This window comes from Lissotriton helveticus, chromosome 12 (assembly GCF_964261635.1).
Source record: "Lissotriton helveticus chromosome 12, aLisHel1.1, whole genome shotgun sequence".
NCBI lineage: Eukaryota > Metazoa > Chordata > Amphibia > Caudata > Salamandridae > Lissotriton > Lissotriton helveticus.
The window spans coordinates 283,088,916-283,103,433 of record NC_136073.1 but is presented as its reverse complement, the minus strand read 5'-3'; the positions used below and the strand labels follow the sequence as shown (position 1 = coordinate 283,103,433).

Sequence of the window (14,518 nt, the reverse complement as noted above, 5' to 3'; positions counted from 1 at the left end):
AGTGACAGGTTCCTTTGTGTGTGCTGGAGGAAAGCCTTTTGAAGTGTAAGTGGGCCATGGAACAGCTCTACCCTAGCCATCTTGGCAGGATTGCGCATCCTGCCAATGCTTAGTCCCCTTTAGTCTCACCGACTAAGAGGAATACACAAAGCCCAACAGCAGAGTCATTCATGGTCAGATGACTCAAGACACCAATAGAAGGCACAAATGGCTAGGACAAGAAAACCCCAAATTTCTAAAAGTAGCATTTTTAAAATTGTGACTTAAAATCTGACTTTACCATTGAAGTGGGTATTAAGTTACAATTCATTTGAATCTAAACATGATATTTTTACCTGCTCCTAATCAAAAGTTAGCACCCATTAAATATAATAAGACAACCCAATGTATGTCTATGAGAGAGGTAGGTCTTACAGTAGTAAAAAACACATTTGGGAGTGTTTAATTACCAGGACATGTAAAACTTAAAATCACATGTCCTACTTTTAAATATAATGCATCCTGGCCTCTGGGGTTTTTTTTTTTTTAAGACCTACCTAGGAGCCACTTATATATACATATTGAAAAGGAAGAATTAGGCCTGGCAAAATGTCTCTTTAATTTGAAATGTGTTTACATGCATTTAGATCTTTAGTGGTAATTAGGGTAGATTAACCCTCTCTTTGTATGTTTCTTTATTTTTCTGTCCTTATGCTAACAGTTTCTCCTATATCAAATTAGAAATGTATAATTCTAGATCTGGAAGGAAGCAAAGCTGACGTAGTATTTGAATAACAGAACCTTAAATTGGTGGGTTTATTGCTTCTGTTTTCACATGTAAGTTATCTTACACAATTCTGGATTGATGACATAATTTATAGTCTTGAATAATATATTAAAATGTGTTTTATTTATTATTCTACAGGTGGCTTTAACCTTGCAATGGTATCTAGTCAGACTTCACCACCAGTAGTGTACTTTCTTTGCTGGTCATCTTCTCTTTTTGCAAACACCATCTTGTTGTGGGACTACTCATATTGGAGCTTCTTATAGCTACCATTCTCCTTTACTGATGCTAGGTCACTTCAGAATTTCTTCCTTTCTTGCAATAATCACTGCTCAATCGACCTCTTCACTTGGAAGTAATTGCAATACACCATACTAACATGGAATCGGGTGTGTATTTACTTTGGTGGTATATATGTATGTCTCTTCTTCACTTCTTTTATGTCACTCTTTTTTACAAGTTACATTTTGATTGTTCCATGTAAAAATGGATCTCGTTATGGAGCACCTAAAGATGTCACAATGCACAATATTGCTGAAGTTAGGTCTTAGTTCAGCGGAATTACTATCTCTCAACCACAGCATGGATGAGTTGCCTCCACTCTGGGCACATACCCTGAATAATAAATACTTTTGTCTCTGTACTTCTACAAAATATGGCTGATATGTAGTTATTCATGAATATGCAGCCTTGAAGAAGCTATTGTATGACCAAACACATGTTGGTTGTTATTCTGTAACGAATATATGGAAGAATACAGAACTTTGTTTCTCCCTGCAATAAATAGCAAAATTGAAACATCCATGTAAATCCTTACTTTATGGGCTGACTATACATCTTAGACTTCCAGTTTGAGTAGTGTGATATCTCCTTTTGATCCTTTAGGAGGAACAAAACATCCTTCTTGTCTTTTAGGAATTATGGCATTTTTCTAACCAAAGGTCTTAGGGCCAGATGTACAACCTTGGAAATAGCCCCTCGCAAATTGCAAGTTTTTTGCGATTCGCAATTTGCGAGGCGCTATTTCCAATGTACAACAGTGTATTTCACACTGTTAGCGATTCCCAATGGGGTCGTAAATTGAGAGGCTCATGAATATTACTGAGCCTAACGCAGTTTGCGATCCCATTGGGAATGGCAGGCCCTCCCAGGTATGGTGGCCTGCTGGGCTCAGCAGACCACCATGACTGGGACTGCTTTTAAATAAAGCAGTTTTTTTTAATGCAGCCCGTTTTCCTCTAAGGAAAACAGGATGCATTTAAAAAAAATATTGAAACGTTTTTGTTTCATTTTTTAAGGGCAGGCAGTGGTCCCTGTGACCACGGCCTGCCCTCCAAGAATATTTTCTCCTACATTTGCAAAAGGGAAGAGATTCCATGTTGGAACAGTGTTTGACCTGTGTAAGCGCATAGTGACATATCTCTAGCAATGCATATCAATGTATGCACAGGCTGATTGTCTTCTTTACAGTATTCTAAATCGGTCACAGTTTGAATGGACACTACAATTTTGCTTGGTGATTCAAATCTGAGCGTGCATGATAAATAATATATACTGATAGTTCAGTATATTTGTTTATGCAGCCCCAGTGGGCTCACTATTCATAGTTTGACTTCAACTGTTGTGTCTCTCCGTCAATGTTTCTGTATGTTTGCATTCAGCAACAGGAGCAGAGATACATGTCTTCATCTAAGATGGTTAGAGCCCCCTCATATTATAGACTTTGATATATCTCTCCTGGTTTGTTGTAATTTGGCAGTGATTGGGTTAACATTAGCAGAAGCCATCCTGTATTTAGAGGCTATCTTGTCCATTTTGTGAAATCCATTTTGTATTTCTGGCAGCCATTTTGTTTGCCATGTGCTATCACGTGCTTGCCATGTGCTCTGTCCTACCTTGCTGTTGTCTGCTCTTGAAATCTGCCTAGAGACAGGTTATATTTAGCCTCTTCCACTTTGCACATGCTCAGTTAAGCTTGCAGCTGTCCATGCAGCCGCTGTTAGTCTGTAAATGTCAGGATGTGTTCACCAGAATTAGCAATTGTAGCGCCCACTTGTTGACTGTGCATTTTCTGTATGACGTTATATGTGCCTAAAACCTACTTCTTGTACTTGTACCGCCTTCTTTTGAGCCCATGTGTGGGTATAAAAGGACCAAGCTCCTTCCATTCAGTGTGCTACTTGTTCCACCTCATGAGGTTAATAAACTTTGTATTTTCTATTCCAGTTTCTGTGCCAACTTCTATCCTATTGGTCTGAGAACTTGTGCAGAGAAGGGCGAACCCCTTGCACAGGTAGGCCTTGTTGAGGCTCACCACCACAGGTTTGCACTCTGAAGAGGAATTAATCATTAATCTGAGATTAACTAGATTTATGGTCTGATTTGGATTTTTGGTGAATGGCATACTCAGTCACAAACAGATGGATGTCCAATGTATGTATTACAATTATGTTATATCCTATTGCACTTGTAATAGGGTGGACGTGACATCCTTCCCGTTTTTATTGGATTATACCATTCTCCAAACTGATAATCAGTCCCTAAATCGTTAAGCTTGAGGCACAATTTATACCAGCATTTTAGTATATAGGTTTTTAGCAGTCAGAATTAGATGTTTTCTTAAACTGCATTTTATATTCTCGTTCCTGGTTTGGTGGACATTTTGAAAAGGGTGTAATATGAGAATTTGACCATGAGTCTAGGTGTTTAAATAAGTTTCAAATTTCTCCTTTATATCAGTTGTATGTTGTGCAAAGCAGAAAGAACTATGCACTTAGGCTCAAGTGGTTTTCATGCATACTGACTGGCTAGCACAGAACTCAATGAAATGTTTTAAATGATGCTGACACAGAGACATATGGAAGCTCTGATGTCAGACTGTATAATGAGAGCTCACTCAGGCATGCAGAATGAATGTGGGATGAATAATATGTATGATGACCTTCATACTAATGTGTGTAAGGCCATTCAATATGTAGCATGATTATCATAAAGTGATGGATTGCACATTATGGAATTAAAACGTGTGAGTGAATTTATATATGTGTAAATGAGAATAATGTGCCAATAGGGCTATTCCAATGTATAGAATGATTAGTCACCCAATGAAACAATACATGTTACTTGTTATGACATTTATTTATATTACATGATTTCTTACTTGAAATAGTACTCTTTGGAAGGATTTTGGGCATGTGAGCATCATCCTGAATATGACTGAATGTTTTGAGAAATGTGCGTTTTTTTGTTGGAATATAGATAATGTGCTAATATTTAAAATGTGTTTCCAAGCAACAATGTGCATTATTATAAGTCAATTTTTAATTGTAGTGCAGTATTGTAAGGAAATTAACACATATTCTAAAATGTGCATTTCTTTTGTAGTACATGAACACTATAGAGTACATTTACGAAGACTGATGATCGCAAAAATGTAGTGCAGGAACGTGTATTTCATTTTTTTGCTGAAGGGTTCTGCATTTAAAATGTATATTTTCACATACAGGGGAAGATTCATTATTGGATACAGGTATCAAGGATTGGCGTGCAAGGGTGAGATTGTTATGTGTACTGTTTAATGCTCTGAGAGCTGCACTGTCATTGGAGAAGCATTTTGTACCAGCACTGAAAGAAAGTCGGGGTGCAGTGTTAACCATCCATTCAACATTTTATATGTGTAGGGAAGCAAACTGTCCTGCCAAATGTCAACACTGTGAATTATGGAAAATAATTCAAAGTGAAGATAACTTTTTCAGTGAAAAATGAGCTTTGAAACCACAGGTAAACATTTAATAATATTCGAATCTTTGAGGAGTCATTATAGCATGAAATGTTTTACTGCGGAAATCAAATGGACTAGCAATCAGATATACAAAGGTGAACATGTATGGATGTTTAGCAAAGGCCATAAACCGCCGGCCGTATACTGTGTAGATAACAAGAGGTAGACGTTGCTGGACTTATATGAATATTTCTTGACAATATAATTCTTATTTTTGATAAATCTTCAAAAGTGAACTGTACCAAATCAGAATCCAGTGAACAGGCACACTTTGGCATACTATATAAAGCTGTATAAAATGTAAATAATTATAAAGTGGCACAATTGCACTCCTCTTAGCAGCTTCAAACAGTATCACATTGAGGCAAAATGTATGGAAATATACTACCAGGGTTGGATTGAGAAGGCAGGTATTTGGCCAGTGCCAGGGGCCCATTGATCGAGGCAGGCTGTTGGCTTTTTACCTAATCTTTATGATGTCTGGGCCCTCTTGTGTCACTCCCACACCGTCTAAAAGCCTGCACAATACCTGAGTGTGCAATGTCATGTTAGCTTACTTTAATCCACAGAATGACCACAGTTGTTAATTTTATTATAAATACCCCCATTCCTGACAAAAACCAGAAGCAGAGGAAAAAGTTAAAAAAGATTTGCCACGAGCACATGTTTTTGTTATATGGGGATGCTGGGGTCAAAAACAATGTGTAATAGTTCCAAAATTTACAACTAACGTAGTGCACAAAAAGTGGGATGTGTGGGGTTTCTGATAGCACACCTCATAGGTAGTTGTCACAAGGAAAATGATGTAGTATATTACCAGCATATTTTTGTAAAGCGGTGCTCCTGGAACTAGTTTTGAAGTCTTTGTTCCATGGTTAAACCTTACTACCTGGACCATACCTTGTGGTGTTGACGTCTTACTAAATATTATGGACATTGCCAACTCTAATGATTTGCCCAACTTGTTGAGTATCCCTACATATGGGCCTATTCACAATGATAAATATGTACAAGTAAGTATATTTACTCATGTGTATATTTACTTCTACACTTAGGTGTAACTTTACGGATTTTTTGACATTCACTATTTGAATGAATGTGGAATTTGTAGACTGCTGGAATCACCCCCGGAGGGGTACCTCCGCGCTAACTGCAAAGGAGGGAGGGGCAATCAGTTATTGAAAAGTTCAGTTTTCAGAAGTTTCCTGAACTTAAGAAAATTATAGCACTTGGGTAATGAGACGGGAAGTGAGTTCCAAAAACAGGCTCGTAGTTTATTAAACAAAGGGACAACTAGCGGAGCCTGCTCGCCAGATCGCAGAGATCTACTAGGAAGGTAATGGACACGTTTTTAGGCCAGATATCTGGGCCCCCTATCATTGATTGTTTTATGGACCAAGCAGCAGATTTTAAACTTGATTCTCTCACGGATGAGGAGCCAATGGAGGCGTCTCAGTAACAGCAGAGATGCCGATCTAGGAGATGCCATATTAGGATCCAGACACGCTGCTGTGTTCTGGATCACTTGCCACCTGTATAACACAGTATTGTTTGCAGCTCCCAAAAGTGCATTACAGCAGTCAAGTCGGCTGACCACCAGGGCTTGGATCAAGATCTCACAAACTGATAAAGAGAGAAGGTGAACACTCTTTAGGAGCTTCAGCATGTGAAAACAGGTGCCTGAAGTGGTTGCAACTTGATCTTTCATAGATAAGGAGAGGTCCTGATAAAGTCCCAGATTTATTGCCTTGGTTGTGGGGGCTGGACCTAATTCTGACAGCCACCAATGAGGATCACATAATTTGTGCTTTACTGAACAACTATACACTAAGGTATAGAGTTACATGTCTCCACCCCCTCAAATCATGGAGTGGAGCCCTCTACAACAAAATCTATAAGTGTAAAGTTACTAAAAAGCAACAATGCACACATAGGTGGAGTACCTGTGAGTAGCCCTGTCTGGAACATGAATGACTCCAAGCCTGGGCTAGAGTATGTTTACACCTGTTTTGATATCTTTAGGGCTGAAGTAACTTTAGAAGTGTAATTTCTGAATTTCACTGGTCTTTTCCTTTTGTGGGTGTGTCTTTGTATTAGCAGGTTCCTCCTTAATCCCCTCCTTAAATTTCACTAAATACATTCCATTTAGTACTAAGTATTCCCCATTTTTCAGCCACTCTCCCTTCCATATTTACCACAAAAATGTATACCTATGTGTTCAGAGGTCTTCACCACTCTAGTGGAGATCTCTGCACAGAGATGATAGAAGAGGTGGATGTCTCCTCCCATAGTTATGTAAATCGTCTTTTGTGAGTAGTACTACTGTAGGTTTACATTATGCGTTACAAAATGCTGTGTGTGAATAGGATCCAAGTTTTTTTTTTACTATATATAAATTCACTTCAGGAATTGAACTGATTCTGCTTTAAACAGCTCCAGTGTGGACAGATAATGGCATGAAGCTAGAAGGGGATTGTGAGGCCTTTCTCTGAGACTTGCAATAATCAGATAATCAGTGATCTCTAGACTGTCTCCTTGGTGAGTAATGTAATTTGCCACTAGTGCCCCAGTGCCTAAGATAGAATTTTATTCCTAGTGGATAATCAAGTGATTCTCTTTCCAACCCTAGCTCTCCAAGGATAGTGATAGTGAGGACTAAAGACTTACTTTAGTATGTGGTGGAGTGATTGGGCCCAATAAACGCACCAAACAAGGGCTCATATACTAATATACTCATATAAAAGAAGTGATATTGCATGAAAGCCCAGAAATAAGCTTTCGCGAGTCATAGACCCCTAAATGTTCCAATGGGTCTGCCTTTCACAGTGTCCTTTGAAGTGATAATGGAAAATTGGCCACCATAGTGTAGAAGTAAAATGAGAGTAAGAAGGTTATGTGCAAAAGAGGGTACAGATCAACCAGTGGAATAGTAAATAAGTCAGAGAAGATGTGATGAGAGATAAAGAGAGAAATCAGAGATATAAGGGCTGAGAGGAGGAAATGAGTGGAGAAGGCCTTGGAGGAAAATAGTAGTAAGAAATCTAAACAGCAGGAAAGGAAATAAACACAGAGTGATAAAAAAGAAGCTGAATGTCAGGAATGGAGAAAACGGTATTTGAGAAAGTCGGAGTAAAAAGTTGAACACAGCCTGTATCTGAGGAAGGGGAGAGGTAAAATGTGAGTAATAAAAAAAGAGCCTCAGGGTTTGGGTGGAAACAATTATTTGTCAAGGCATTATGGAGGAAAACAAGGACTATGAAGTGCAGGGCACAAGGGCTTCGTTATAAAAAAAAAAAAAGAAAGCAGAAGAGGAAATGGTGGTAAAGGGAAATAAGAGAGAAGAGAGGAACAAAGGCTGGATTGGAGGAAAAGGAGGGAGATAAGGTGAGTTGAGAAAATAGGGAAACTTGTTCTGAAGGTGAAAAGAAGGTTTGAAGGTCAGGAGCTGACCAGAAGAGAAATGAATAAGGCTGAGAGGAAGATATGAAGGGAGGTAAAGAAATGTATAGAGCTGAGAGGAGTAGTTGCAAAAAGGGCATAGGTAAGACTTGTTTTACTGTGTATTTTGCCACAAGTCAGCGCCCAACAAAGCAATGATTGTGGAAAGATGGTGATCCATGAATGTAGGCCACTTAGTATGGGAGCCAATCCGACCCTGAATACCACATGAATAACTAAATATATCTATAATGCACTGAGACATGACAGTTTGGGTTACTAGAACATGTATGAAACAAATGAACGGCAAAACATACATTTAGAAGGTCCAAAGTGGGAGATCAGAAAGAGATGAATAGCTATTAATCGCAGATCAATTACCTGAAAGATGTTGATATTTGTTTGTAATAGTGGGGTCCTAGCAAACTTTTAGGTGTGTTGTATTGGTCGTTTGTGACAGCCAAACACTGACATTCCTCAATTCTGCATATATGAAATAATGAATAGTTATTGACCTGCTCATACTTACTTCTGTCATATCTCCAAAAGGAAGACTTGCCAAATCCGCTTCCAGGGAACACACGCTGATTGCCTCTCGGTATCTAAAAGTTCAAATTTAAAGTACTTTTATAGTTTAAGTAGTTGGAATGGACACATCTAGCCAGAACAAATTAGCTTTTGTCCAAAACAGCTAGCATGCTCACATGCATTATGTGATCTACGTAATTTGCAAAATGTTTCGCATTATTAATGTTATGTTTTAGCAATTCTCATCACTGTCGGTTGGAGGTCTTGTGCAGCTACTGTGACTGTGATTAATGTTTTGTGAGAGCAGTGATACACATGGCACTGAAAGAGACACTCTTGATATTCAATCGCATGTCCTGTCTACATACAGAGAGTACTGGCAATGAAAGTGTTTCCCTATGGCTCACCACCCTCTTCATCAGTATCCTATAAAGCACTAACACAGCCTATATCTGGGTATCAGGGTGCTGCAGAGCACTGGTGACAATCAGATGAAACAAAAGAATGGTGTTGTATACAAATCCTAACTATTTTATTGGTATCTATATAGTGCTTTCTATACTCCAACGCAGGGCTCAAACCAGTTACATGATTGGCCTGGTTGCATAATTTATATGTCTTCAAATCAGGTGCGGCACGTGCAGGTAAGAGCGATGGGGAGGGGTTGGGGGGGATTTTGACAGATTATCACGAGGGGAAATTAAATAAATAATGTATTTTTCCTCGTGGTCGTCTGTCGGGATCCCCCCACCACACCACCCTACCACCCCACTGCTCTTACCTGCACAGGCCACTGCTGCTTCAAATCCCAGTAAGCTTATGAAGCACTCGATCTGTATCTGGTTCCTGGGCGTACTTGGGAGTGTAATGTTAAAAGGGGGGTCTTTGTGGTTTGACACAGAGGGGACATGTTAGTGGAGTGTGAGGTCTAGTGATATGGTGGGTGCAAAGTGCAATAAGTGTCACTACCTAGAAACAGCGTGTTTTTGTACGGAAACTTATTGGTGTTAGAGAACAAGTTAGATTCTATGGCCGGTATGTGCATGGCGTTTTGACTGAGACTGCCAACATATATGTCAGGTGAAGTAGCAATATAAATTGGGTGCAAATCTGCCACTTAGTAAAAGGTTTGTGTAGGAAAGTGGAGTTGTATGCAGTGAGGCTGTTTGTCCTTCCAATTGCAATGCTCTCACAATAACCCAAAGGTAGTTCCTTTTGATTCCCACTATTAAATCCACTGCTCAGACCTGTAAGTGTGGCAGAGAGCAGTCAAGCTTTACTTAGTGGAACATGCATTAAGCATTTCAGAGTACTGACATAGATGATACGTACTTAACACAACTCGAAAGAAATACGAAACTAATTTATAAAATCAGAGCAGGATTTTATATAAATTTAGACACCAAAACAACACAATCGGATAAGTATAACCAGGGTTATGTATTTTAGAAGGAAGATAAATCAGTGTAATTCACGACAGGAAAACTTTAACGTTGCAGTGAATGGTGGAAAAAACAAGTGACAATTGGTCACTTGCAGGTCCATTCCAGTGGAACCCACTGGGGGTTAAGGTGATGCAGGTCCTAGGACCAACAGTCAGTTCAATATTACCTGGCTCGAGAGGCCCCCGTGCAGCACAGTCCTGGCTGTCCTTGGTGCTGAATAATAAGTCACAGTGGTGCTAGTGAGGAAATAGATGCAAAACTCAACAACTGAGCCACCGAGGTTACCAGGTGAAGGTGCCTTGGAGTTCCCGTGAGGCACAACGTCGAAATAAGGTATTGATATGCGGATGTATCACCATTAATCCTTAGCAGTGGCAAGCCCAGCTTTGGGTTACTTCAACATCCTGGAGTCCGGGGGAAAGTGGTCATCGCCTGAAACTTGCTGGACGTCAGGACTACATTTCCACAGTGCACTAGACTATTTACTTTTGCCCGATGGACAGTGATTGTTGGGTTCTGGGAGCGTTCTTTTGCCTGTGGGCTGCAGGGAACTAGTACCGCTAGTCCTAGGGAGTTCTGGAGTTGCCGTTGGTGCTTAGAGAGGTTCCTCGATACTTTGGAGCTGATCTTTGGGCTGGGATGAGTGTCAGTCGGGCAGTTGTAGGGTGGTTGCCACAGGTGCAGTGTATCATGTCTTTGCTTTGTGTAGGTCCTTAAGTCACAGACTCTGGTCTCTTCTTTGTTCTATTGTTACAAGATGTTTCAGATCAGAGATTCTGGTGACAGTGGTGCCCCTTAAATCATAGATTTAGAGGTGTTAGGGGTATGGGTCCAAGCAGCCAATGGGCTACTAGCTGAAGCAGCCAATACGCCGCTGAGGTGACCACTTCCAGGGGGGTGTGCCACCTTTGCTACCTCTATTCTGCCACTTTTAAAAATGGTAGAAACCTTTGTTGGCTGTAAAGACCTAGGGATGTGACTAGCCTATTGGGGCTTACACCTCCTGACTATCTAATTTTTCCAGCGGCTCAGGTGCAAATCTGCCTAGTAGGAGAGCTGTTTTTGTCTTGGGAGGCAGCCTGCTTGCATATCAGAGACAAGGCATGCTTTGAAGCTCACTGCCTCGCTGTGTCGCTCCACTTGCCATCCTGCCAGGAAGAGAGGTGCCACCTCCTTACCAGGAAAGGCTTTGTTTCTGACTCCTAGGAGTGTTCACATCTCCTGGCAGTGGTTCAGATTCCTGTCTTGGCTGTAGCAGCTACAGGTTGCCAGCCAGGGCACAGGAAAGGCTGGGGCAACCAGGTGGGCAACCCCTAAGGTAGCCACCTTGGTGCTGGTCACATTAAACTGAATTAAGGAAAAAGAGAGATTTAATGAGACAAGTTGTTTGATACCAAACATGACACTTTTCAGTGGTACCAATATGGAGCTGGCAACCTCATGGTAACTGGATAGCAGGCCATGGTTTCCTGTGACCCCTTGAACACTCATAGTAGCCCCTCATGAAAAGGTGCTCCTATAGGGACATATAAGCTTGCACTTATAAGTCTACACCTTTAATAAAATGCAGACAGCCTCCTGGGCAGGGCCGGACTGGGAAACAAAACCGGCCCTAGCAAAGTTCTCGGGCACCCCACTGCGCCCCCTCCCCTCCCGCCCGGGAGGTTGGGGGTGCCGCCGAGCTCTTTGCCAAGGCCAGTTTTCGGCCAATTTTGCAGCTATGCTAAAAAACGGTCCTGTAACAACATCGGCCCCTGGGGGCCCACAACCAGCCCCCACCCGTGCGGTGCACCGGGTATTGCCTGGTGCCTGCTACGGCCAGTCTGGCCCAGCTCCTGGGCATAAGAGGCCTAACTTAGGGGTGACTGACAAATTAAAAATAGTGCTTTGACCTTGCCACTCAAGATAAGGGCAGAGTCGAGTTGGAGCAGTTTCCACTGTTTCTGCAGTCTGCAATGACAGGCCTGCTGTCAACTGTTTACTTGGGTTAGTCAGGGTGGCACAAGCAGTGCTTCAGGCCCTGATGACCTCATTAATACCCATGCCCTAGAAACCCTAGATACACTTACCAGGGACTTATAAGGGGGGTAAAGTCCTTTCCAATTGGGGTTGTCAAATTACTTATATCATTTTTAGGGAGAGAGCACTGGTGCCTGAGCAGCAAGCTTCAGTGCCAGAAGTGGGCGGCACGGCTCGCTGGAGGTGGGGCGGGTGCAGGAGGAAGGCGCGAGGGATGCTCAATGCAAAAAAAATCAACACTTACCTTGCCAACGCCACCGCGTCCCTCATCTCTGCTCCTGCTCTCCTCGTCAGAGACGAGTAACAGGAAGCACAACTAGGCTTCCCTAACCAATCGCAATGCTGCAATGCAGCGTTGGGATTGGTAAGCACTCAGGCTCCCCTGACAGATCACAGTTCTGCAATACAATTGGTCGTAGCCATAGCAGTGTCAGGCATGTTGGACATTCACAAATTCAATTCTCATGAATTAGGGACTCCTGCGCTTGGTCTGCATCGTGCATTATTTTTGCCATTCTTACGACCATAACAATAGCACCTTGGTGGGATCAGGCCAAAGAGCAATCTCATAAGATGATATTTGGCCTGGTTTGGGAGAAACTGGCTGAAATACACAGGAAGTACCCCATAGCGTGTAGAGATCTACTGCCCATCTACCATGACTTTGGCCTTTAAGTCTCATAGGATGTGCTCTGCGGACATTGTCTTTATGTTTTTCATTATTAGTTTTGCTGTCAATTTGCATGTTTAATTACTGCATATTATCTGCTTCGCTTTCAGAACACTGAATAAGCTTGCCAGTAGGGATCCCCAATTCACACTTGGCTCCTGAATTTTCTACCAAGGAAGTTGTGTCATTGTGCCAGTCGACACAGATTCAAATTTTGGGCAGTACAAAACAAGCTTTGCATAACAAGGTCCTGTGTTTTAAGGCTGAACTCAAGCCTAATTTGGGCTTGACTGGTGCAATCTAGAAGGGAAAATAAGCTGTGGTAACAAGGGCATTGTTGGTGGTTGTCCAGCAGTTTTAATTGCTGGACCTTAAACGATATTGCCCCATACTAAATTGTTGGCATCAGTCTGCTTGCGACTAAAGGGCCATATGTACGACGGCCAAAATAGCGCCTTGCAAATTGCGAGTCTTTTGCAACTCGAAATTTGCGAGGCGCTATTTTGGATGTACAACAGTGTGCAACTCACTGTTAGCAGTTCCCAATGGGGTCGCAAATAGAGAGGCTCATGAATATTAATGAGCCTCTCGCAATTTGCGACCCCTTTGGGAATGGCAGGCCCTCCTAGGTATGGTGGACTGCTGGGACTATAAGAACTCTCCCTCACGACCCATTTATTTTAAGGATCCATGTCACAGATTCCACATTAGGCACTAACAAATACTAGAAAACCAATTTTTTCTTTCACTTTTCTTATTTCATTTTATTTATTCATCATTATAGAGTGGGCTCAGCAGACTGAGGAAAATTGAATTTTGCCTTGTTATATGTGCCCACGTGTTCCCCATCCTATGTTATATGTGCATGATCGATATGCATATATCCCCCTATGATCGATTTAAGACGCAATTATAGTTGTGTCCAACTCTAGTATGCCAGTATCCAGTTCTCGTGAAAGCAACGAGTATTAGGCCTATGTTGCCAACGTTTTACATTATGCACGTTATGCACGTTAATTCACCGCATTGTTCCCGTTTCTAGGCCTCAAAAAGGGCCCGGACACCAGATTCAAGCTCCAGTCTCCTGAACCCACTCCGAGGAGCGATGCAGCCCCCACCTGCATCCCTGACCCTTCACTTACTTCCTGCCGCGCAGCGCGGTGCCCGGCCTGGCTCTGCCTGCCTGTCTGCCAAGAATATGTTATGCCTCCAGTTATCAGTTCAGCTCTCCGTCTTCACATTCCTAAGCTAACGAACCGCATAAACAGCTTTAGCTATAGTCTAGTCTTTCTGTCTCCATGCAAGTGAATTACTGTATTAATATTCATAGAAGATTCATAGCACACGCAATACACGAAGAATATATGCATGCACCAGTCTTAGTGTCCAGTAGCCTTTGCCCTGATAACTTTTAGATTCTATCAACATGTACTCCAAACACCTGATACCAGATATGTTATAGGTACATGTCGTCCTGACACCGCAGACTTTAGTCTCCTCTTCTAGTGCAGAAGTCATAGCCCCCAGTTTTCCCCGGTAACACGTCATTGCCCGTTTGCGCGCACCACTAGGTTAAAGGTCCCAGCTGCTCAGGTAGCCCCCTCCATGTTTCCGCCCACCTTATGACACTTCTGTGACGTTCACATCACATGTCTACGTGCACGCCCTGTGCACGCCTTCTCTTCACGCCCATGTCTTCTTATCTTACGTTTGTCATAAGTTACGCCTACTGTATGTAATGTAATAGAAATGTCTTACTATATATATGTTGAATTGTGATGAAACGGGTGCAGCTGCCTTCCTTCCTATTTTATTTCAGGCTGTCCCGTTCCAGTCCCTTCCCCTTTGCCTGAATAAAGCCTGTTCAACTC

General features: G+C 41.8%; 1 protein-coding gene across 2 annotated transcripts in view; it reads right to left on the bottom strand.

The window, feature by feature from the left end:
* Positions 1–14,518, bottom strand: part of ABCC12 (ATP binding cassette subfamily C member 12) — a 1,077,363-nt gene that overhangs the window by 410,547 nt on the left and 652,298 nt on the right. For both annotated transcript variants that reach the window (XM_078670535.1, XM_078670536.1), the window contains one exon: positions 8,515–8,587. In XM_078670535.1, coding sequence (XP_078526661.1) covers positions 8,515–8,587 — 73 coding nt within the window. The remainder of the gene's footprint in view (positions 1–8,514; positions 8,588–14,518) is intronic.